Source organism: Coptis chinensis, chromosome 1, assembly GCF_015680905.1.
Source record: "Coptis chinensis isolate HL-2020 chromosome 1, ASM1568090v1, whole genome shotgun sequence".
In the NCBI taxonomy this organism is placed as follows: Eukaryota; Viridiplantae; Streptophyta; class Magnoliopsida; order Ranunculales; family Ranunculaceae; genus Coptis; species Coptis chinensis.
The window spans coordinates 29,103,939-29,130,127 of NC_141456.1; the positions used below are offsets into that span (position 1 = coordinate 29,103,939).

Genomic DNA, 26,189 nt, shown 5'->3' on the forward strand with positions numbered 1-26,189 from the left:
GTTTTTGAGCTCTTAAATAGTCCAAACTCCTTTTCTCCTCAGATAACTCATAAAGTGGATATACAAAATATACTACAATAATTCTGAAATTGCATGCAGAGCATAGTTCGTGATTTTGATGGAATTCTCGAATTCCACCAAATATTTTGGTTTTTGAGAAATTCGGAATTCCGATTAAGAGGTTGAAAAATATAAAATTTCAGAATACGCTCGGAATATAGCGGAATAACGGCTGGAATTTTGGGTTTTGGATTTGTCGGAATTCTGGCAATTCCGAAATCTTGAACTATGATGCAGAGGACCACAGGTAGTCATGCTATTTTTTTTTGCTTGGTAAGTTTATCTATTGTATATTAAGAAAAAGGAAAGTTACAAAAGTGTATGAACTCCATGAGAGTTACTCACCAGCCACATGTTGGTCGATAACACCTTATATCAAGTTCATGTTACAAATCTGAAATACAGCCCATTAGGATTCTCCCATTTATACAACCATGGGGGAATACCTACATACACACTTCATCTTTATTTAAGCTAGATCCTCTTTTTGCAGCAATGTCTGCTGCAAAATTAGCTTCTCTCCATGTATGAGAGAGCATACATCTTTGCAATTTGTTTTTACACCACCCCCATCTTTTACTGAGTTGCCATGGTATCTTGCCTGTACTAAAAGCTTCTATTGCAACCGCTGAGTTCGATTCTAACCATAAGTTCATCCAACCTTTCTCAATTGCTACTTCCGCATTCTCCATAATTGCGTAACACTCAGCAACATAGTTCATCTCCACCCCTAAGCCCTTACAACTCACGAGCAGAAACTCACCATTATGATCTCGATACATTGCACCCCACCCTACTGGTGCAGGATTTCCCATGGAAGACCCGTCAACATTAACTTTGACTTGATCTATTTCAGGCAATAACCACTTGCACTCCTTGATTTGTGGAGCTTTCCTTAGTTTTAGTTCAGCACCCCAAGCCAATCTCACAAAGTGATCATGTGCAATACCATACATAGTACCCTTTGACGTGTGTATAACACAGTTAACTTGTTGCTTCATATACTTTGTACAAAATGTAAAGTTGTTACTTTCATCTTCAAAGTGTACCTTATTTCTGTGAAACTAAAGAGCCACCATGCCATCCACTACTGCTGCTTCCCACATATGCCTCACTAGCACGCTACTGCCCTGAGCCATCCTTCGAGCTTGTGTCAGACTGGAGAAGCCATTTCTGAATCGGAACTTACTTGATATCCATTCCCACAATTGTCTCGCAAATGGGCAATACCACAACAAGTGATTCCGATTTTCAACATCCTTCTTACAAATTCCACATCATGGTACCAGCTGCACCCCTCTTCTCTGAAGTTTTTCCTGAGTTGCTACATAGTTTCTTATAAGTTTCCATGCATTCACAGCTGTACTTGGATGTATGTGAGCACTCCATAACACCTTATGCCAGCTGACCTTACTCTCCTTGCTTCTAATATCTTCGTATGCTGATGCAGTTGTAAATTCACCCTTCAAGTTTGGACACCAAATCCTGTGATCCTCATCCTGTCAAGGGTTTATCCATGATACTAGTATCAATGCCATTTTGGGTAAGAAACTCCTTGAAGTTCTCTGGTGGTGCCCAGCTTCCATCTTGGATCAAATCACTTATTGTAGCATTACAATTCACTAGAGCCTCATCTGATAGTTGTAGGTGCTCCTAAATGGACTTCCTTCCCAGCCAATTTGATCTCCACAAATCAATGTGTTGACCATTTCCAACCATCCATTGTGATCGAGGGATCACCTCTCCTAATGCCATTTTAATGCCTCCCCAGATAGATGAGGGTATGTAATACTTAATCATATCTCCATTTTCTCTTATAGTACTTGATTCTAATGAACTTCACAAACTCTTCATCTCTGTTTAGAATCTGCCAGCCCAGTTTCATCACCATACACAAGTTCACCTCTTTAAGTCTTCTCAGACCTAACCCCCCCCCCCTCATTGATGGGCTTACAACATTTGTCCCAGCTACAGTAATTGACTTATTCACCATGGGGTCCCCAGACCAAAGAAAATTCCTCATCATTGTTTCTGCTTCCTTAATCAAACTTGCTGGCCATTTATAAATGGACATGTTATATATTGGGATGCTGCTCAAAACCGATTTGATTAGCACCACTCTTCCTTGAAAAGTGAGTAGCTTGCCAGCCCAACTACTTATTCTCTTCTTAATCTTATCTAGGACACACCTCAAAGTGACATGAGTAACTCTTCCTTGTATGATTGGCACCCCTAAATACTTTTCGGGAAAAGCTCCAGAAGTAATTTCTAACACTTTCTCAATAGCCTCTATTCTTGTGTGATGAATACCACCAGTGAATAGTTTGCTTTTCTCCTTACTGACACATTGTCCCGAGGTTTTCTCATATTTTTGTAACAGCCATGCGATGTACTCGATGCCTCTTCTATCCCCTCTTGCAAAAAAAAAAATATCATCGGCAAATAAGAGATGACTAGGCCCGGGAGTCTTTTTTATCATCACCATTGGCTTAGTGTAACGTTCTCTCATAAAATTTATTCCCTTGCTCAATACATCTTCTGCCAACGCAAATAATAATGGTGATAATGGATCTCCCTGCCTGAGACCCCTTCCAACACCAAAATATCCACACGACCCCCCATTAACCAAAACTGAAATTTTTGCAGTTCTGATGATGCAAAAAATCCAATCTATCCATCTTTGTGCAAACCCAAATTTTACCAACACCGCTTGTAAGAACTCCCAGCTCAGAGTATCGTAAGCCTGTGAGATGTCATCTTTGATGTCCACATTGCCACCATATCTTTTCTTCCTCATTTCATTTGCCATCTCTGAAGCAAGCCCAATATTGGACTGAATGCATCTTCCATGTATAAAGCTAGCTTGTTCAGGTGACACTAGCTCAGTAACAACCTTGTAAAGTCGCAACTGGAGCTCCTTTGAAATCACTTTCATCAGCAAGTTTCCCATGCAAATGGGTCTAAACTTGGACAACTTCTTAGTTTTTTTCTCCTTCGGAATCAGTGTTAAGAAGTACGAGTTTAGTCCACCTGGTATTTGGCATTCAACAAAGAAGGATCTAACAGCCGCAAATACATCCCATTTGATAATAGTCCAACAATGCTGAAAAACACCCCATTAAAACCATCAGGACCTGGAGAGCTATTCTTGTTGAGAGAAAAATACCGTTCTCTATCTCCTGAAATATCGGTATATTTGTCAGTTCTCCATTGTCACCATCAGTAACTAGTTTTGGGACTAATTCCAATAACTGTTCATCCATTTGAATTTCCTTCTCTTGGAATTTAGTCTCAAAGTATTTGATTATAAATTCCGAGATCTCATCTTGTTCCTTCAGTACTTGGTCATCATCATTAAGAATCTCCTTAATCATAGATGTCCCTAACCTCATTTTGTACAGAGCATGAAAGTAAGCAGAATTCCATGCTCCCTCATCATACCATTTATTTCTCAATTTCTGTTTGACAAGAGATTCTTTGTTGTTCAGAGCTTCTTCTAATGCGTGTTTGGCTTGAATAGCTAAGAACTCAATATTCTCATCCTCAGGATCTGCCTCTGCTTGTAGTTGCAGCTGAAACAATTCCTGCTGCGCTTTCTTAATGTTAGTATCCATATGACCGAACAAATCACAATTCCATTTTTTCAACTCTTGTTTCAATCTCTTCAGTTTAGCAACCACTACAAACAATGGCTTACCCCGCAACTCTTGATTCCAATTATTTTTCACCACTTCCATAAATCCCTTGTGTTATGTCCAGCAGTTGTTGAAATGGAAGGGTGTATTCTTAGGCTTAGGAACTTGAACGCAATGCCCAATGAGGGGAGCATGGTCTGATCCTATCTTAGAACCCACTTTATAACTCCATCCTGTGAACTTCAAACACCAAGCATTATTAAAGAAGCATCTGTCCAGCTTGCAATAAGTTCTTTTTAGCCCTTTCTGATTATTGCACCATGTTATCTCAAGCCCCACAAAAGGACTCTCCATCAGTTCACAATTATTGATCATCCCATGGACCTCATTAACTGCTACTCTTAAAGGCGGCCTACCACCCTTTTTCTCCTCATTTGCCATAACCACATTAAAATCCCCCTCCACTAGCCATGGTGTTGTGCTTTTAATTCTTTCTAGATCCCTCCAGAGCTCTCTCCTCTGAACAAGAGGACATTTTGCATGTACAAAAGTAATTATAGCTCCATTCCACTCAATAGTAATATGCTGATTGGAATTGAAAAGGTGTCTAATCACCACATCCCTTCTGTTCATCACCCATAGATTTCCCAAAATATCCTGAGAACCATTATGTATAACATAATCATTATACATATTCAATCCAAGTCTTTTAATATTACTAACTGTGGGTTTGATCTTAGGCTCAGCCAAACAAAGAATCTCTGGATTATGACCTAAAACCAAATCCTTTATTCTCTCTACTGCTATGTCTTTCTTAACCCCCCTCAAATTCCAAAATAATGTCCTCATTTAGAAATAGATGGGGTTGCTTTTTGTGCTTGTAGGGTTACAACTGCAGAGTTAGTTCCCCTTCTCTTCTCTTTGTTCTTGTTCTTCTGCTTAGTTCTCGTAGTCACACCTCTTTGTATTAGAAAAAATGCCGCCGTTATCGCCTAACTCTGCCCGGTTTTCATTAACATATCCAAAGATCACCCTCTTTTTGAGACTCAATCCCTGCATCCTCTTCATTATCCAGTACATAAAAGTTATTTCTTATTGGTAATTCAGGATTCGTTGGTGAACTTTGTGAATTGGGACTAATCTATGCCACCACCTAATCAATCGCAACTTGCCTTTCAGAGTATTGAGAGAAATCAACAAGTAACTGTGCAGACTCACCTTGTTTCTCTCGGCTCCATCACAATCGCTTTTATGACTTCGTGGACGGTATTCTTCAACACATCATGAGCTTCCGCTCCCCCTACAACTTCCACAGTAGTGGGATACTAGCCTCCGACACAACGTTGACTAGGTCATGCCCTTCAGCCTCCACCACAGTCTTAGCACCACCTGCATGTTGATTAGTTGTAACCTGTACTGGATTACTTGCCTCCAACACCTCGTGTTGTGTTATTTTGAATAAAACAAGAGGTGAACTTGGGCTTGGGCTTGGGCTCTCTTTGATCCCTTATCTTCTTTTTGGTAGACCATTTTCTTTAAACTGTTTCCGGATAAGTTTGGAAACAGAATTGGATATGGATTGGGAAACAGATGTGATAGACTTGTAGAATCCAATTCTTATCGGGAAACTGGATCAGTGCCCTATCCAGATCTACTAAGTGCTCCACATTTTCCTCTATAAATACTCCTAGAGCAGCAGCTAATAATGTGTGAATAAACTATTTTCTATACTAAGTTGAGGGCTTTCATAAGATCAGAATCGTGGTTCTTCTTTTCTTCTTTGGTTTATCTGCAGTAAACAAAGGAGAGTCTATCCGCTGTTGTATCACGGAGGTTGACGCCGCTTTGTCTACATAAAGAGGAATGACGCCAAACAACCTTAAAGAAAGCGTTTGATCCGTGTCTCCTTCTTTATTCACGTTTGTTCTTGTTGCAAAGAATTGTTACCAACAATTTTAAGGTTGTTTGACGATGAATAATGAAGAAAGGTTAAGGTTTGTTTATTGGTTTTCGTTTATGGATTAAGCGATTAAAAGGTACGTCATTGCGTTATGATTACAGTATTATCTAGTATATTTTTGTCAAGATTGCTCTACTAACAGCTTAGTATGTGGAGCCGGTGACAACAAAAGTATATTGGTTTAACGCTAATCATGTTTTTTTTTTAGTGGAAACAATAATCGCCTTGACTCTAGAATTAACACGCCTTGATTCTTGGTTTAAAAGATTTTATTGTTGTTCACTATATGGGGTATAAAGTAGGCCACGGGCTAGAAAATTTGTGTTTGACAATTGATGAGTTATATTGGGTTATGCTCTGGTTTTGATTAATTTCATTAAAAGATGAATTGTTTAAGTGAAAGAACGTAAAAGGTTTACATCTGCTTTGCTTTGAATTGTTTATCATCTTTGTGAACTTGCTGGATGTAATTGGGCATGACTTTAACACATGTGCGCTCTTGCTTATGCCACTAAAAAGATCGAGAAAGGGAAACACGCTTTAGGATGTGTTTTTGTTCATGAGATATTGACTGTACGTAAGATGTTATCTATTTAGAATCACATGCGCAAGGCATGTTCTATTCTATTTTATTAATGGTATTGATTACCATATATCGTGAAACTCACTTATTCGGAGATTGTCGAAAAAGAAGAAATAGTTCGAAATTCGGAATGGTGGGACAGTTCTGACGAAAACGGCTATAATTTATTGTTCGATGATCGGATTCACAATCCGCTTTTTGTGTTAGAAAGCTAACTCAGAGATGTTTCCAACGATGTATGGCTTGAAGCCTAATTCGTCCAGAACTGATTCAATTTTACAGTTCTTTATGGGCCAATTTCTCGTCAAATAGCGAAACGTGAAAATCTGATTTTTCAATCGGGATAGGTATTGTATTCCTTACCAAATCTATGAAATTCTTTGTTTTATATTGTGAGATGGATTAAAACATAGAATTACATGCTAGGGTTTTTAATTTAAGGAAATTTAAAACCTAAGTCTATATGTTCTGGTTATTTATCTAGTAAATATGTTGTGGCACTGGGTGTTGGTTAACATGCTTTGAAAGTTTTTTCATTGACTAGATATAATTGTTTGAGATTAATTTCTCTTTTGTACATATACGACCACCAAGGTTGGTGTCTTTGTTGGTAAGGGATATGCATGTAAGGAGATATTAAAGTTTGTTGATCCCACATCTAGTAGTAATGGAGCTACGTACACTTCTATTGATATAGAACCTCACACCTTAAATGAGGTCCAACTGAGGTTTGGGCCAAGTGATGGCTAAGGTTGGGGACAATATCAGTCTTGGGTGAGACATCTGTGAGGGTACCATGGATGGTCCCCTAGACTTGGCCCTGGTCATGCCTGACTGGTGAGACAAATCCAATGGTTCGGTAGACCCCCGGTCCAAGGTGGAGATTGTTAGGTGTATGGACCGAATTGGATGTTGTTGATCTTAATAATCTTTTACTTCTACTTACATGATTTCTTGTTCTGTTAATGTTGGCATGGTAGATTATGTCATATTAATAGAAAATATGTTAAGAACATGAGCATACTTGGTTTAATTCCTAATTTGGATAGTGATGATTTTGTACACGGTGGATCTTGCACTAAGGCCAAAATCACAAAGGAGCGTCACAAGTCAGTTGAAAGAAATACAAATCTGCTAGACTTGCTATACACTGATATCTGTGAGCTTGAAGGTGTTCTAACTAGAGCTGTTCCTTGTTCATATGGAATGAATGGAGTAGATAAACGTAAGAACATAACACTTAAAGGGATTAATTGTTGCTATGTTGCTTAGTTCTGGAGCACCCTCAAATTTGTGGAGGAAGCTGTTTTGATTATTAGCTATATATGTGTTGGATAAAATTGCTAATTCTAATACAAAGATTACACTTTATGAGCTATTGAAGAATAGAAAACCTAATTTGAGTTACTTCAGAATATGGGGATGTTTGGCTTTTGTAAGGAAGCATGATCCCAAGATCTCAAAGCTTGAGAGCAAAGCTTATGAGTGTGTCATTTTAGGCAATGCTATGGAGAGCAATGCCTATATTTTTCTAGATATGAAGGGTAATGTTTTTGTTGATCATCTTATATTGAGTTTCTTGAAGATAGATTTCCATATTTATCTAGAAATAGTGGGGGTGCTATGGGAGTAGTATCCTCCAAGGCCCCTAATAATGATGTTTCTGACACTGACATATCTAGATTGCATGATAGAATCATGGACACAGAAGATGAACCTAGAAGATATAAAAGAGCTTAGGGTCACTAAGGTTTTGGGACCCGACTTTGTCACTGTACTTTGGAAGGAGATTCCTCCTCCATTGAAGAAGCTCTCATATCTTTTGTTTTCGAGTTTTGGAGAGAAGTCATTCGAGTGATATTGATTCTCTCATGGAAAACAAAACTTGGAAACTTGTTGATTTGCCTATTGGTTGTAAAACTATAGGAATCAAATGGGTTTTAAGGAGGAAGTTTAAAACCGATGGTTCAGCGGACAAGTTTAAAGCAAGGTTGGTTATCAAAGGTTTTCGACAGAGAGAGAACTTTGATTTCTTTGACACATAGTCACCTGTTACACGGGTAACATCCTTTAGAGTATTACTTTCTGTTGTTGCTGTTCATAATCTTGTTATTCATCAAATGGATGTTAAGACAGCCTTTCTAAACGGGGATTTAGAAGAGGAGATTTACATGGATCAGCCAAAAGGTTACGTGGAACCGTTTTAAGTCACTTTATGGGTTGAAACAGGCACCTAAACAAAGTGGCATGAGAAATTTGATAACTTTATCATTACCAGTGGGTTCAAGATAAATGAAAGTGACAAGTGCATTTATTATAAGTACTCTGATGGGATATGTGTTATTATATGCTTATATGTTGATGATCTACTAATCTTTGGTTCCAATTTACATGTTGTAAAAGAAACCAAGAACCTATTGTCTTCTAACTTTGATATGAAGGACTTAGGTGAGGCTGATGTAATGTTGGGAATCAAAATTACAAGAATGTCTGATGGCATATGGCTGGATCAGTCAAACTACACTGAGAAAATGTTGAAGAAGTATAACTACTTTGATTGTGTGACTGTGAGTACTCTTTTTAATTCCCGTGTTAAATTATTTGCGAATAATGGTGAACCTGTGAATCAGAAGGAATATGCAAGTATCATTGGTAGTTTAAGATATGCTACAGATTGTTTAAGACCTGACATTGCCTATGTAGTAGGTGTTATTTGCAGGTATACTAGCAAGCAATAGATTCGAATTGGAACATCATTTCAGAAAACTCCGAGGTCACCAGTAGCTATGTGTTTAGCATTGGTGGAGGTGTTGTATCTTGGAAGTCCAAGAAACAGACCATGATAGCACAGTTTGCTATGGAGTATGAGATTATTGCTTTGGCTAGTACGAGTGAAGAAGCTGGTTGAGTACAAGGCCTTCTTACTCATATACTAGTCTAAGATAGACGGTATTAATTACAATGATACTTTGTTGATAGCATTACAGCTATTACTGGGAGAGTCCATATTATTTTGATTTTGTGAGATCTGAAGATAATCTTGCAGATTCACAAACCAAAGCTCTGGCCAGAGATACAATGTGGACTGCTCTACTAGCATGGGACTTTTAATTGAAAGGTGAACATCTATAATGGTAACCCAACCTAGGGACTTTGGAGATCCCAAGAACTAGGTTCAAAGGGAAGAACAAGTCATAGAATGTTGGTTGTGAGACATACATTGTTACTTATCTGTCCCGTAGTTGATAGTAAAATGTATGAAATCCTCGCAAATGATAAATGAGGTTGAGGTTTTCCGGGAAAACTCTTAATGAAGTTCTATGGTCCTTATGGGCGGAGTGCATAGCTACGTAAGCACTCTTGATAGACTCACCTAGTGAATATGAAAGTAGAGGCGGCTTTCTATGAGAATGAGGGATTCTCTAGATCATTCACGAATCCAGGAGAGCACAGGGCCTTTAATGTGCAGAACATGAAAGGAGAACACTGGATATGTTGTGCGTGATTATAACTTATTGTATACTCAAGACCTAAGTTTAAGACTTAGTCACTTATGGTTCTTATACTTTGAGTAATTTTCACTACGTAAAGGTTTAAGTCTTGGACACCTTTATCTATGCATAACATGTTGATACTGATATTGATTGCCCTTAAGTATATTTTCTATTTTGTTTTTATCAAAAATAAGTGGGGGATTGTTGTGTTATTTTGAATAAAACAAGAGGTGAACTTGGGCTTGGGCTTGGGCTCTCTTTGATCCCTTATCTTCTTTTTGGTAGACCATTTTCTTTAAACTGTTTCCGGATAAGTTTGGAAACAGAATTGGATATGGATTGGGAAACAGATGTGATAGACTTGTAGAATCCAATTCTTATCGGGAAACTGGATCAGTGCCCTATCCAGATCTACTAAGTGCTCCACATTTTCCTCTATAAATACTCCTAGAGCAGCAGCTAATAATGTGTGAATAAACTATTTTCTATACTAAGTTGAGGGCTTTCATAAGATCAGAATCGTGGTTCTTCTTTTCTTCTTTGGTTTATCTGCAGTAAACAAAGGAGAGTCTATCTGGCTGTTGTATCCTGGAGGTTGACGCGCTTTGTCTGCATAAAGAGGAACAGACGCGAAACAACCTTAAAGAAAGCGTTTGATCCGTGCCTCAGCCAGCCTTCTTATTCACAGTTTGTTCTTGTTGCAGCAATTGTTACCAACACCTCGTTAACTAACTCTGTATCTTCAGCCTCCAACATCACTATTTCAACACCACCCGAGTGTTGTGCAACTGTGGCAGCTGTTTTATCCTTATTATTTCTCTTCAAGCACCTTCTTTGACTCTTGGATAACCCATCCATCATAGCCGCTTGTTCCACCATAATCCATTTTCCTTTGATGGCATTCCCATCACTGGTTTTCTTAGACTAAGCCAAATCAGTTTTCAAAAGTCTACAGCTTCCGACAAGGTGTCCTACCCCTTTACAGTGATTGCAAAAGTCAGGAATCTTGCCAGGCTACACCTCTTGCCAGAAAGCCACACCAAATTTCTTCGACTCTACCCATATCTTATCTGGTATCTTCTTTGACAGATCCACGTCAACTCAAACACTCGCATAGAACCCCAGAGTTCGTTTTGATGTTGTTTCATCAACATGTAGAGGTCTTCCCATTGCTCTACCCATGGCAAGCAAGTTCTTAACTTCCCAGTATTCCAAACTAAGTCCCGAAACCTAACCCATACAAAGAAGATGAGATTGGGTTTGTTTCTCCGTGAGAAATTGGGTGACCATTTACTTAATCTGAGCACCTGTTTATTAAAAATCCACGTTCCTTGGTCCCAGATCAGTTGATAATCTTCTTCCAGATCAAAACGTGCCATAATATACCATCTTCCTAAGGGTGTTATCAACCAATCACCTTTTGGCTTCCATAGAGCAGATGTTATTCTTCGAACTTCTTCTAAGTTCATTTTTTGAGATCTAAACGACCCACCAAAGCAAACTTACAAAATTCCAAACCTTTTTCCAGCTCATCATCTATTAATGCAATTGTATTAGGAAACTCACCTTGCTGTCCTGGAATTGGTAGCGTAGCTAAGTCCACATTATGACCATATTTTGGTCTGGCAGCAGTAGCATAAGATTTCTTACCCTGCACCTCATTAGTGGTAACACCTTGGCTTAGTGTCTCTGTCGAAGCGTTGTTATCCTTCTCCCCCGTTGCCAATGAAGAACCTCTATTATTACTTCCATAATTTAGTTGATTTCGACCCCCATCGATACCAAAAGGTAGATTAGCCATTGTGGAGGAGAGATATATTGCAAAGAAAAAGAGAAAAACCCTCGGTCACCTGTCAGTCAACCGAGGTCAAACATTTTTGGAGGCAAGTTTTCCCTCCAATGATTCAATCCTATCTCTAATTTTAACTAAAAGAAGTAAAAATTAGAGTGAAAAGACTTGGCTATCCCTAACAAACCAGATCGCTCTCACAATCGCACATGACGTCATGAGACCAAATGTCATGCTACTCTGCCACATTTGGGATCTTGAATCTTTCAGATCTTTTTTTTATCTTGGATCTTGAATCGTTCAAATTTTTTTTTATCTTGGATCTTGAATATTATTATTACCACTAGTATCATGCACGTGCTTCGCACGTTTTTTTAGTTTCATATTTATCCCTCTATTTCAACTATTATTACCATACATTATAGAGGTTACTACTGGTATTTCAGAAACACATTGGGGCAAAATAGTCAGGTTGAAGAGATTTAGAGTTACATAAAAAAAAAAATTTTGTTGCAGGACTGTAGAAATGAGAGTCCCGATTTTTAAAATAGTTTAGATTTGTATGCACATAACTCAATTATTTCTTACGTTGTTTTCATCTATCTGAATTTAAAATATATATGGGTGTTTTGGTCAAAATCTTGTAAATGTGAGTGGTATAATTAAATTTTGGGTTATTTAGTTTTTGGGCCCAATTATAATTGAATAATTTGCGTTTGGTCACCAATTGATCGTTTATTAGACATTGTGCCAAAATTGACGGTTCACTGCGTTGACTTTGTGTTTTCCGTGACTCGACCATTGGGCCCAAAAATAGCTTTTTTGTAATGCCTAAAATACCCTTGCACCTATTTATCTCAAGATTTTTCAAATATCATCAAAATAACGGTCAGATATGAGATTTGATCTAATGGTCCAAATTAAATAGCCATTAGAAGTCGTCTTCTTCACTCTTCTTCACTATATATTGTGAGGTTTAGGGTGACGCCCAATAGTAACATGGGTTCAATAGCTAACAGTCCAAATTAAATAGCCACATACTCTAATCCTCATATCCACACCTGCGAAACGGTGACGACCCAATAGTAACATGGGTTCAATAGCTTTGAATTTCAAAATTTCTGGTTCGACCAGTTTGATGGGTGAGCCATTGATCTTGATCAGACCGCGTCCACGTTTGTAGTGGGTTACGGCTACTGCCATTTTCTTGCGGCTGAAACATTGGACGGATTCAACCTTCATTGGAGCAGGAGTTGTCATACTCTCTTCACTTTGTTTTGGTCTAGACTCAAAACCCTAAATGTGAGAGAGAGTGGCGAAGGAGGACTAATGGGCCAGTAAAAGTTCTTTTTATATAGGGTGGTAGGGTTTAGACGTCAATTACTTCTTTGCCATTGTGGACTAATAGGCTCAGACTTTTAATTGGATTCGGTCTATTTTTGTATTTTGTGTAAGGGTAAATTAGCCATTTCAGAAAGTATGGACGGATCACCGTCAATTTTGGTCCAATGTCTAATAAACGATCAATTGGTGAACAAACGCAAATTATCCAATTATAATTGGCCCCAAAAGCTAAATAACCCTTAAATTTTAAGCAGTCAAGCATCACTAATATAATTTTGAGTTTTAGCTTAAAATGTTCCAAGATCAATTTAAATATAACAATCAATAATCACACAACAAATACATGGTGTTTTCCTAATTTCAAATTTTAATTAATCAAATTGATATAATATAATGATAGAATAACAAAACCAAATAATATGGCTATAAACACCAAAGATTCTAAAAGCACATATACTTCATTTGGTTGCTGCAAACTAATAGTTTCAATTTTTTTTGGGATAGTTATCTCTTTCCAGTTTTGATTTAGTCATCAAATCAAAAAAAAAAAAATAGTATTTTGTTAGTTATCATTTCTTCCACTAAGAGCATCTTTATGAGAGAAACCAAGAAAACACCAAATTTTTTAACCAAACCAAACACCAAACCAAAAAAACACCAACCAACTTCAGGAGAAACATCAAATATTCGACATCAAATGACACGGTTTTGGATAAACCACGCCGTATAGCCCACGTAGTTTTCTCAAAACCACGCCACTGAAGCCCATCTTAGAAGCTCATGCCCACGCAATATTCTAGAAACTGCATGCTATAATCTTTTAACCCTCTAATCCTGCATGGTTCTTTTCATTTTTCATGTTCCCTCTAATCCTAAACTCATCTCCTTAGCAAAAAAAAAAAAAAAACTATCGAAACTTTTGACGATTTTTCAATGGATGATTCATCTTCTTCTGATTCACATTCTTCTTCTTCATCGAGCTCGAGCTCTTCAAATGATAACACTGCAATTAAGCGTTGTAAAAAATTAGTAGCTATTGCTCTACCTTTGATCCGACATCATTTGGGTTTATTACGATAGCAAGAAGCGGAGTCTTCTTATAAACCACATGGTGGTTCGAAGAAAGGAAGAAAATGCAAGAATTGTCAATACAAGGCAACACTAGCTCGTGTAAATGCTAACTACTTCAGCGCAAATTCTATATTCACTGACCACGACTTTTGACAACGATTTTGTATGGGTGAGTCATTGTTTACTCCTATTTTCAATCATCTTAACCATAATGTACTATATTTTCAACAAAAAGTTAATAATGCTGGTAAGTTTGGGATTCACCTAAAAATCAAAAGTAATTGCTGCTATACGAATGCTTGCTTATGGATCTCCAGCTGATCTAGTAGATGACATATTACATGTTGTTGAGCCAACTGTTCATGAATGCATGCGCTATTTTTGTGATGGAATTATTAGAATTTTTAGAGGTGAATACTTGCGCAAACCAAATGCTGCAGATATTCAGCGTTTGCTTGAAGAGTCTAAGGAACGCGGATGGCTTGGAATGCTAGGAAGCATTGATTGCATGCACTAGAAATGGAAGAATTGCCCATCCGCGTGGCAAGGGTCTCACACTGGCCATGTGCATAAACCAACAGTGATTTTGGAGGCAGTTGCTTCTCGTGACACGTGGATTTGGCATGTTTTTTTTGGAATGGTAGGTTCTCACAATGATCTTAATGTGTTTGACTACTCACCAATATTTGATGATATAGTCAATGATGAAGTTATTCCTTGTAACTACACTGTGAATGGGCATCATTATGATATGGGCTATTACTTGGCTGACGGTATATATCCTAATTATGTGATAAGAGCCCAAAACTGTAGTTTTAACCCCTTAATAATCATACTTTTAGACCAATTATATGAGTAATAATTAAGAGGTAATACTGATTACGTGTTTTTATGCGTTTCAGGCTTCAAAGTCAATTATGTGCAGAAATGTGCCACTTTGATGATATAAATGAGCAATGGTTGGTTGCTAAGGAGTTCTGTGATTAAAGGCCAAGATTCAAGAAGACAAAGACTTTGTAAAGTGATAAACGTAAAATAATTAGCTTACCTACGAAATGAACGATGAAACTCAAAACGTAAGTAAACTAAAACTATTTATGGTTCTTATATGCTTATCAAAGATTTCTACTCTCAATCCTATGAGATATAGTGGAGTAGAGTGATTCGTTCCACTCCTAGTCCTTCTGCATGCTGTGTTATCACGTGTAATTACTCTACTTAAGGTCTAATGAGAGATTTACGAAAAGGCAACTAGACTACGATGCAACTATCCACAAGATGCAACTAGCCGGTTATCAAAATAACTAAGGGAATGCTACGTTTATTCGATGATAAGGAGTTAGAGGGGGATTGATTCCACCTTAACTCGACTTAATCCTATTAACGACGAATCGTCGTAATCCGAATTGAACTGCTTCACAGAACAATTGGTTCTTCCTAATCCCTAATTACACATGGCATTCCTACCAATTCATAACTAGCATGTGACCGATTAAACCCATTCTCATGGTGAACTAATCATTTCTAGAGTGGAAATGAAATTACGACGATTCTACGATAGTCGGAATCAAGCTTTCATCAAGGCTTCTCAACCCCCTCTAATGGAGGTTTAGCCGAGAATCATTACGCAATCATTTCCGATTAAAGTTAAACTAAACATGATATAAAGAATTGAAATTTACAAATCTAAATTAAACAATAATTAAAATTTAATTAACAACTAAGAATTGAATAACAAGTAGTAAATGAATCAGATCTAACACAAATGTAAATGACAAGAATCAAAATTTAACAACTAGCTATTTTATTAATCAAACTAATTAAGAGTAATGATTCTAATAGTTTAATCTAAAACAAGAATTGGATTTGAAATTAAACTTAATTAAAACAATTAAATCTAGATCTAGAAGCTATTCTAATGGCTACTTTCTATTCTAAGCTATCTACCATTAACTATCTACCATTAACAAAGAGCTAAGCTTTTGTTTTTATACTTTCAGATCCAAAAATCGTGCATGGGCTTGCAGCCATGTTTCAGATCCAAAAACCCAATTCTTTCAGTCCAAAAAGGCCTCTTCAGCTGCAGTTGGCTTCAACAGACTTTTCATCCACTTCTGCTCCTCTGATTGGATCACGGCTTAAACCATTGGAAAGCTCTTTCTGAGCCGGTCGTTTTGACATAAGGTAGGCCCCATTCCGAGGTCTGAGTCCAAAGACATGGCCTTCGGAAGTTCTGCTGACTTTTTTTTTTTTTTTTTTCCAAATAAGCTTTAGACGTATCCATTGGCCTCCTCCTTTACATAAGCTTATAAATCTATATCTAGAGGATTCCCAAATGAACCGTACAAATGTTCTATTTTATCTGCTATAAAGACTCTAGATAAATCTTAAGTTTAACATTCTGATTCTAGATTCTAGAAAGTTGGTCCATGTCTTGCTTCATTGGAAAGGCCTCCAGAAATCTCAGCAAGAGCCTGGGTCCATAATGTTTCAAGGGATGTGGCTATGTATTATTGAATTAAATCGCCCCCAAAGACACTAAAGCCCAACAAGAGTTTGTTAAAGTGGATCTGGATCTCGATAAAATGGATCCCAACACCATCTTCTCAACCCGCCTGCCACTATCTCCTTTGTTGGTTACAGCCACCCACAAAGCTTGACCTTCCGAATCAAGCAGCTAAATCAAATCCGCAAATTTTACAACGAATCGGTCCGATCTCAGCCCTCTCTTCAAAACCCAATCTCAACCATAAAATCAAAGTACATCGGGCCAGAAATAAATCCAATCCCAAACAATCAATTTGTCCGCATATTGTTTAAACAAAACGACCACTACCAGATGTTTCCATCCAAGCATTTTAACAAGTTCTACCTCCAGATCCACACTCTACTCAATTCCAACCTCTAAGTCCAACCACAATAATGGAACAATGCTTTGTCACAACTTCGAATTCCTTATGGCTACTACCATCATAAGGAATCAAACCTAGTTGACCCATGTCTTTGACAAAAAAGCACCTTGACAACCATAAAGCTTTCCCATCCAAAAACCAGTCGAGCAACCCTCGGAAGGAAGATGAGAAGAAGAAGAGAAGAAGACTTCCGGGACGGTGCCTTAAAGAGCGTCGACTTTTCAGGTTTTCTTAAAATATTTGACTTACTTTTGGCGGGTTTAGAAAGGCTTTGTCTTTTCTTTGAATCTTGGCCTTTTGAATCATTTAACTCCCTTAGTAACCGACCTTTGCTCCTTTATCTCGCTAAAGTGGCACATTTACGCACATAATGGACTTTAAAAGCCTAAAATGCATAAAAACACGTAATTCGGTGTTAACTCTTAATTATTACTCACATAATTGGTCTAAAAGTATGTCTGTTACAGGGTTAAAACTACAGTTTTGGGCTCTTATCATAAAGCCCGGTCAAAAGGTGAAAAGTCAAAGTCCATGCGGGCAGAAATAGTGCACAAAGCCAGCAGAACTTCTGAAGACCGTATATTTGGACTCAGACCTTGGATTTGGGTCCTACCTTATGTCAAAAAGACCGGCTCGAAAAGAGATTTCCAATGGTGCAAGCCTTGGCCCAATCAGGGGAGCAAAAATAGATGAAAAGTCTGTTGAAGCCGAATCCAACTAAAAAGTGGTCTGTGGACTGAAGGAATTGGGTTTTGGGCCTGATTCTCTGGCCCAAAACTATGGCTCCAAGCCCATGCACGATTTTGGATCTGATTTCCTCCATATCAACAAAGAAGACTTAACTTTGAAGATATCTGGGAGCTTAGGATAGAAATTAGCCATTATAATAGCTTCTAGATCTAGTTTTAATGGTCTTTAATTAAGTTTAGTTTCATTTCATTCCTTGTTTTAGATTAAACCTTTAAAATATTGTTATTCATTTGATTGGATTAATAAAATAGTTTATTATTATTCAATTCATTTTATTTTTGTCATTACATTTATAGATCTAGTTTAAATTCTTGTTGATATCATTTCTTAATTACTAATTAGATTTCAATTATTGTTTGTTAAATTAGTAAAGTTGGAATCTTAATATTATGTTTAGTTTAGATTCATATGGAAATGATTGCGGAATGATTCTCGGCTAAACCTCCATTAAAGGGGGTTGAGAAGCCTTGATGAAAGCTTGATTCCGATTATCGTAGAGTCGTCGTAATTTCTATTCCACTCTAGAAACGATTAATTCACCATGAGAATGGGTTTAATTGTTCACATGCTAGTTATGAATTGGTAGAAGTGCCATGTGTAATTAGGGATTAGGAAGAACCAATTGTTCTGCATAGCAGTTCAATTCGGATTACGATAATTCGTCGTTAGTAAGTTAAGTTGAGTTAAGGTGGAATCAATCCCCCCTAATTCCTTATCATAAAATCAACGTAGCATTTAGTAGTTAATTAGTCGTATCTTGTGGGTAGTTGCATCGTAGTTTATAATTCGTAAATCTCTCATTAGACGGTTAGTTAAGATTATTTATACTTAGAGAACATTACTATGTGAAAGAACTAGGAGTGGAACGAACTTTCCTACTCCACTATATCTGTTCAATAGATAGAGAGTAGAACAATCTTTGATAAACTAGGCACGTAATCTTGTTTAGTTTTACTTACGTTTTGAGTTTTATCGTTCATTTCGTAGGTAAACTATTATTTTTTACATTTATCATTATGTCATCTTGATTCAAACGATTTCTTAGCCGACTGTTGCACAAAACAAATATTTGCAGTCGCGTTGGGCTATTTTAGTGAATCCGTGCAGGTTATGGTATTTGGAGACCATGGCTACTGTTATAATGGCTTGCATCATTTAACAATATGATTATGGAAGATGAACGCGAAATGGATATCTCGCAGTATATTCCTGATTATGAAATGCCAAGTAGAGAAGGTGCATCTGAAGATGAACGCCACTTTGTTCTATCTCGTTGGGCATCTGGCATTGAGAGGGTTCGTTCAAAAGTTGTTCAGGATAGATTGAAGAATGACTTGGTCGAGCATTTGTGGAGTAGGCGTGGGCGGCGTGGACAGCGTTGATTTCTATTTCTATTTGGACTTCATTTAGACTTTGTATTTATTTATCGTTTTAATTTCTATGTATTTGTGTTCCAAGTTTATTTCTATGTATTTGCGGTTTTATGAAATGATTTTTGTATATGAGAATTTTGAAAATATAAAGTAGACTTTGTCGAATTTTTTTTAGAATGATAAAAAGTATCAACTTTAAATTAAGGTAACTCAAATTAAAAGAAAATATTCAATTAAAGTACATTCTAATTAAAATCAAAATACAAACTCAAATTAAAGTATGTCATAAATTAAAAGACATAAGTAGGAAGTAAATCATTTAGACTATACACTACGTACTTTGACTACTACCAGTGATATTGCCAAGTCGATTCTTCATTTTTTGTAAAATTTTTGCCTTTTTGAGTTGCCAAATTTCGCGCTCATCTTCGGGTAATCCTCATAATTTCATTCCTAGTATTTTAGCATCATTTTCATCTTCTCGAACTCGGACCTTTCTCTTTTTGCCTTCTTCTCTTTTCTTATTTCTTTCCAATAGGCCTATCCTCAAGCCCATCAACTTGGTGTGGATCATAATTCATTTGTTGAGTTGTCGTAGTTGATATTAGAACTGATGAACCTCCTTCCCCACTGTTTGACTTCGACTTTTTGGTGGGTCACAATTCATTTCTCAATTGTAGCCTCTAATATTTGGGTGAGTTTTTCAACATATTATAGCATTGCTTATGCATCCCATATGTATTTATTGCTTTCTCAACCTACCAATTAAGAAAAAACTAAATTAGAATTGAAAAATGTATTTGTGAATCAAAATAACAAATAAAAAGTAAATACTTACAATCATATATATTGTCATTATAGCCACTTGGAGGAGATGCTTGAATCTTAGAAAGACTAGCATGGAACTTGTTGATATTAGCTTGAATGAGAGTCCAACGGTGTTTCATGCCAATGAAGTTGCGTTCGGTCACTCTTCCTAGATTTGCATGAAGTGCATTTAGAATCCTACTCCAAAATTCGTTTGACTTTTGCTCATTTCCTACTACACCATCTTGACTAACTTGTAGACAACTATTGGTGAGAGCAACATCTTCTTCTTGTATCCATGAAGCCCCTATAGATTTTTCTTTTGGCTTTTCACTAGTCATTGTGGTTTAGAGTAGAAAGTAGAGAAAAAAAGTGAGTGTAAACCTATTGTGTGAGAGTGCTTCAATTTATAGTGAAAGAAAAATATAGTCGTTTTTGCCCATTTTATCATTGAGAGTATGTGGTGTTGGAAAAACCGTGCGGTTTTCACAAAACCGCGCCATAGAAGCCCAAGCCCATGTGGTGTTAGAAAAACCGCGTGGTTTTTCCAAAACCGCGAGAGAGATTTGATACAGCAAAAGCTAGAACCAAATTTTGGCCGATTTGGTGTTTGGTTTGGTATTTTTTTTGGTGATTTCATCAACATGTGTCTCTACTAATTTGGTGTTTTTTCATCTTCAGGAGATTTATTGAAAAAATACCAAATTATTGGAAATTTGATTGAGGATTTGGAAATTTGGTGTTTGATGCTAGGATAGTATCTCACCTAAAGATGCTCTAAGGATTATATCAAAATCATAATTAATGCTATTTATTCACATCAAATCCTCAATCAATACTGTTGATTCTTATTAGGAATGGTGGTCATCTTATGCTTAGGTACGGTAAGCATTTAAATTCTTTTATATTATTTCCATAGGAGAAGAAATTAATCTTTCCGTCTCTTTATAGTCATCTCACATTAAATCCTTGGCTATTTATTCTAGGGTTAAGTAGTATTACCCCCCACTAGATGAGCCAATTAGGATCTCCCAAAACACACGGTCAACTTGGTTTGACTGTTAACTTTTAAGTCAAATAGCTGAAAATGACACAATTGCCCCCACCTAATTAAAATTGAACATTTGTTTTTTGAAAATAATGGGAGCATTTGTGTAATTTTCATTTGCTTGACTTGAAATTTAACGGTCAATCCAAGTTGACCGTGTGTTTAGGGGGAGACCCTAATTGGCCATCTAGTGGGGGGAAAATCCTAATTGGCTCATCTAATTTGGGGGTTCATTTGCTTGACTTGAAATTTAACGGTCAATCCAAGTTGACCGTGTGTTTAGGGGGGAGACCCTAATTGGCCATCTAGTGGGGGGAAAATCCTAATTGGCTCATCTAATTGGGGGGGTTGGTGGTAATACTAGTTAACCCTTTATTCTAAGTAAAGCTAACAGACTCTACCATCGTCCGAAAGAAGTCAAGGTATGGATACTGGTCTCAACAAAACTAACCCCCATGGGTATAAGCTGACTCTCCTTGTGATTAGTCTGTTCTTCTCATTGCAGTGTTCAACTGTTTAAGGCTTCAATTGGGGATCAAGTTTTGCGAATGTATATCTAAAAAATGATATACCAGAGAATGTTACATTGCATGCTCACTGGAAATCTGCTGTCGATGATCTTGGCCCGAGAATTCTTTCTTACGGGCAATCATTTGATGTTTGGTTCTGGAGGAATCCAAACACATGTCTTCAGTTGAGATGCTTGTTTGGGTCTTGGAGTTACTGCCCAGTTCGTCAGAACTAGTGTTTCCCAGTTGTTGTTCCCATTGCAAGCTTTACTCCGGTGATTGGTGCATATGATTTGAGCTATAACAAACTATTTACAGTCCATAAGATTGGGTACTTTACTCTCAAAGTACATCTTGTTCCTCATGTTCCATAAGCTTACCATTGCTGCCACCACCCCTGAGTTCCAAATTTGTTTCATCATCAGGCTCTAAGACTTAGAGAGAAGAATTGCTTCCTTAAAACCTGGAAGAGGTTGTTGAATAAGAAAGTCCACAGCTAGCCATGTCCATAATTGTGCAGAAAAACTATACTCACATAACAAGTGTGTTAGATTCTCTTCAGTTGATTTACACAACCTGCATGCAGATACTAATCGGATACTGGGTTTTTGGATTCTGTCATTTGTTGCAGCGCACCTATGGAGGAGCTTCCACCCTGTAGCAGCAGTTCTTGGGTGGATGAAGTTGTTCCAAATATTTTTGTACCAACTTACGTTTGGTCTAGCTCTTTTGATGCTTTTGAAAGCAAATTTTGTGGAAAAGTGGAAAAAATCAACTTATTTTAATTCATTGTTTTTCATGGTGGAGTTTTTTTAGAGTTCGAATAAGTGGAATTCATATAGGTTGATACAGTATAATGATAGAATAACAAGACCAAATAATATGCCTATAAACACCAGCATCCTCTCTTATTACAAAGATTCTAAAAGCACATATACTTCATTTGGTTGCTGCCAACTAATAGTTTCAATTTTTTTTTGGATGGTTATTATCAGCTGACTTATCTCTTTCCAGTTTTGATTTAGTAAAAAAGAAAAAAAAAAATAGTATTTGTTAGTCAATTATCATTTCCTAAGGATTATATCAAAATCATAATTAGTGCTATTTATTCACATCAAATCCTCAGTCAATACTGTTGATTCTTATTAGGAACGGGTGTCATCTTATGAGGTACGGTAAGCATTTAAAAGCTTTTCTATTATTTCCATATGAGAAGAAATTAATCATATCTTTCCGAGTTACCAAAAAAAAAAGAAATTAATCTTTCCGTCTCTTTATAGTCAGCACATCAAATCAAATCCTTGGCTATTTATTCCAAGTACGTAGAGCTAACAAACTCTACCATCGTCCAAAAGAAGTCAAGGTATGGATACTGGTCTCAACAAAACTTACGGGTATAAGCTGACTCTCCTTGCGATTAGTCTGTTCCTGTCATTGCAGTGTTCAACTGTCTCAGGCACCAATTGGGGATCGGGTTTTGCGAGTGTATATCTAAAGAATGATATAGCTGAGAACATTACATTGTATGCTCATTGCAAATCTGCTGACAATGATCTTGGGAAGAGAATTCTTTCTTACGGGCAATCATTTGACTGGTCGTTTGGCATTAATTTTTTTCGAACAACGCTCTTCTGGTGTAACTTGTGGTACCTAGCGGACTCCGAAGGCGGTGTGGTATCTGGGAGTGGTGATATATTTAGAGTTAAACAACTAGAAGGTTGTGAGAACAATTTTGATTGTTATAGGGCTGCAAGAAAAGATGGGGTGCATGCGTACAAATTCGATCCGCAACAAGAAGATTATATATTGTTTGCATGGATGAGTTGAAGAAACGTGCAAACAGATCTTTGGATTTAAGGAGAAATAGTGAGTCCATACAAAACTGGATGAAATAAAGAGGAGCACTTAATCTAAAATCTTCTCAACTCCTTTACGGTAAATGGAGCGTCGAATTTTTAGTCTTGTTTTTTTTCTTCCCCTTCGCACATATTTGATATGTGAGCAGGAGAATAGATTTTGCATAATTTTTGGCTACCACTATTTTCTTGCGTTTTTTTCTATCACTATTTTCTAGCCAATTAAGCGTGCAAAATTGCCTTGATCCGTTTAAAAGACGTCACAATGGAGTTCTATCAGAACACCCAAATCTTCACATGTTTAAATCAAAGCATTTCCTCATTATCGACACCGGCGTCATACTGAAGTTTGCTCTAACCCTTAACGGGCAATACAGATTGTAATAGGGCAAGAGGATGCACACTAGTAGAGCTTGTTGCTAATGATGTATAAGGTAAGGTTTATATGAGATTCTAATAGCAGATCCAAGGGTTAGCCTAAGCCTATTATCTTTTTTTTTTCAAAAAAAAACAAAAAAAAAAAGAAATTCAACAATACCAACAATATTTTAATCTCCTACTTCTTTAAGGGCCTGTTTGTTAAATTTTAACTAATGGAAAGTAAAGGAAATAAGTGGTTCACTATGGAAAGGAAATAAGTGGAATGGAATGGAATGGAAACAGTTTTAAAATTGTGTGTGTTTGGTAAACTGTGGAAAGGAAAGCAAATTGTGCCTATTTTTTTTTTTTTTTTCCTTTCCCTAAAATTTTTAGGTCTGGACCATGGACTCCAAACCATTTCCATTTCCCTAGTTTTGTTTCCGCACGGAAAGCAGCATTTTCTTTCCATGGGCAAACAAACAACAAAAAAACTATGGAAAAGGTGGAGCACACCTCTTTTCCTTTCATTTCCTTAGCATTTCCTCTAGAACAAACATACCGTAAGTTTACTTTAGATCAATTTTGGGAAAGAGGGATTAGGCCACTTATTCTATTTAACAGATTTAACTATTTAGGTAATAATAAATATATTTCACAAGGACTCCTTTTAGAAGAACTTTTATTTTTTTGAAAGAGTTAAGGGTGGCAGACCTTACTTAAAAAAAAGATTTGTAATGACGGCTCATGAAACAGGTTTAACAACATTTTTTTCATTAAATAAACAACCCTCATTATAGAGCCCCGTCATAAAAGTTAACAAAAACCATCATAATTTTGATGACGGTTCTGGAGAAGCTGACATAAAAGCTCGAATTTATATAACATAAGTTCATTTCTAAATGTCAGATCCATTTGCGTGACACGGTTTACTTAACCGTTATAGTTATATTAGAAAAAATGTCAAGAAATAAACCCATTTTTATGACGATTTCTATATAAGCATCTGATAAGTGCTCAAAAAGTGCAATTTAACTCTAGATTATGCCTCTTGTTTAGCCATCTTAGTGGACTAATAGTGTTTGTAAGTTATGTTTTATGATTCTACAGGTGAAAGAGAGAGTTTTGTGGAATATTAGAGAAAAAGGGGTAAAACGGAGCAATTCGGAGCATTAATGATTACATGGGAAGCCCGTGGACAATCATGGAGAAGATCAAGGAATTGAAGCTATTAAAGATGCGACTTGGACCTATTTTAAAGCCTATTTGGAAGCCCAATGCCAAAGGATTCGTTGCTTGGACCAAAGCATGCAAAAGAGGATAGAAGGATAGAGCAGAAGAGACAAAATAGACTTTCGCTGGGGGCGATGGATCGCGATCGCCCGCACGCATTGCTTGCACATCATCCGATGCATGGATCGTGGCGATCCAAACACATTTTTCGCGTCCGAGATGCATGGATGGTGTGTCCAGACGCATGAAACGACACTGTAGCCAATTCCTTCTTAGTTTTGGAGACGAAGTTGGACTCTGAAAGAAGTCTATTTGTATTAGAAAACAAATGGCGGTTTGGAATACTTTTAGAACTCATTGTAACCCCTATAAATAGAGGGCCTAAGTGCCTCATGTAATTTGCCAATTCACTTATATTCTTGTCTCCAAAACTTGAGGCAGAGAGAGATTAATAATAAAAGATTCGGTTTTAACTAGCTGAGTCTTAATAAATTAGTCTTTCTAGTCTTATGTTCTTCGACTCTTCTTCTTCTCATTCTTCGTGTTCTTCCTTCTTTATGGAAGGCTAATCTTCTCCTTCATGGGAGAAGATGAAACCGGTGCTTAAGGTTTAATGATTCTTATGGTTCATGGTATTCTCCAATCAGGTTAGTTCTTTGTGTTTTTAGTTATTAGTTTCATTGCCCAGACCAAGGGATGGAAGTATAGATTAAGGTTTTTATTTATTGCAATCGAGTATAATGCTAGTTTAGGGTCTTATTTATTGCAATTGAATGTTTACTAGTGATATGCTTTTATTTATTGCAATTGAATATAATGCTAGAATAGGGTTTTATTTATTGTAATTGAATATTATACAATTATTCTCTACGTTTCTTCTAGTTGTGTAGTGTTTTAGAGTAAGGGAAGTATTCCTTGTGTTTGCCTTAGATGGTGACTCATTGAATAGCTGTCCAAGCTCACATAAAAGAAAAGAAGATACTAGTAACATGAACATAGAAACAACCTTAAGTAGAGTTATTCGTTAACGATGTTTCATCCAAGAGGGCATTGATAAGAGCCTAAAACTCTAGTTTTAAACCCTTAACCATCATACTTTTAGACCAGTTATGTGAGTAATAATTAAGAGTTAGTACTGATTACGGGTTTTTATGCATTTCAGGCTTCAAAGTCCATTATGTGCAGAAATGTGCCACTTTAGTGAGATAAAGGAGCAAAGGTCGGTTGCTAAGGAGTTCTATGATTAAAGGCTAAGATTCAAGAAGACAAAGCCTTTCTAAAGCCTGGTCAAAAGCTGAAAAGTCGACGCGGGCAGAAATAGCACACAAAGTCAGCTGAATTTCCAAAGGCAGTATCTTTGGACTCAGACTTCGGAATTGGGCCTACCTTATGTCAAAACGACCGGCTC

At 37.0% G+C, this 26,189-nt stretch overlaps 3 protein-coding genes across 3 annotated transcripts; 1 reads left to right on the forward strand and 2 right to left on the reverse strand.

The window, feature by feature from the left end:
• Positions 1–506: 506 nt before the first annotated feature.
• LOC147523341 (uncharacterized) lies at positions 507–3,797 on the reverse strand. Its single transcript, XM_086570644.1, has 5 exons — positions 3,227–3,797; positions 2,015–3,090; positions 1,470–1,559; positions 1,250–1,384; positions 507–1,064 (listed from the first exon to the last, which is right to left on the reverse strand). Exons 1-5 carry the CDS (start codon positions 3,795–3,797, stop codon positions 507–509), a joined length of 2,430 nt encoding a protein of 809 aa, XP_086426770.1.
• Positions 3,798–3,809: 12 nt separating this feature from the next.
• Positions 3,810–4,544, reverse strand: LOC147523342 (uncharacterized). The gene has a single exon (XM_086570658.1). It carries the CDS (start codon positions 4,542–4,544, stop codon positions 3,810–3,812), a length of 735 nt encoding a protein of 244 aa, XP_086426784.1.
• Positions 4,545–22,700: 18,156 nt separating this feature from the next.
• LOC147523343 (S-protein homolog 24-like) lies at positions 22,701–23,162 on the forward strand. Its single transcript, XM_086570667.1, has one exon. The coding sequence runs from the start codon at positions 22,701–22,703 to the stop codon at positions 23,160–23,162; it is 462 nt and encodes a 153-aa protein (XP_086426793.1).
• The last annotated feature ends 3,027 nt before the right edge of the window (positions 23,163–26,189 follow it).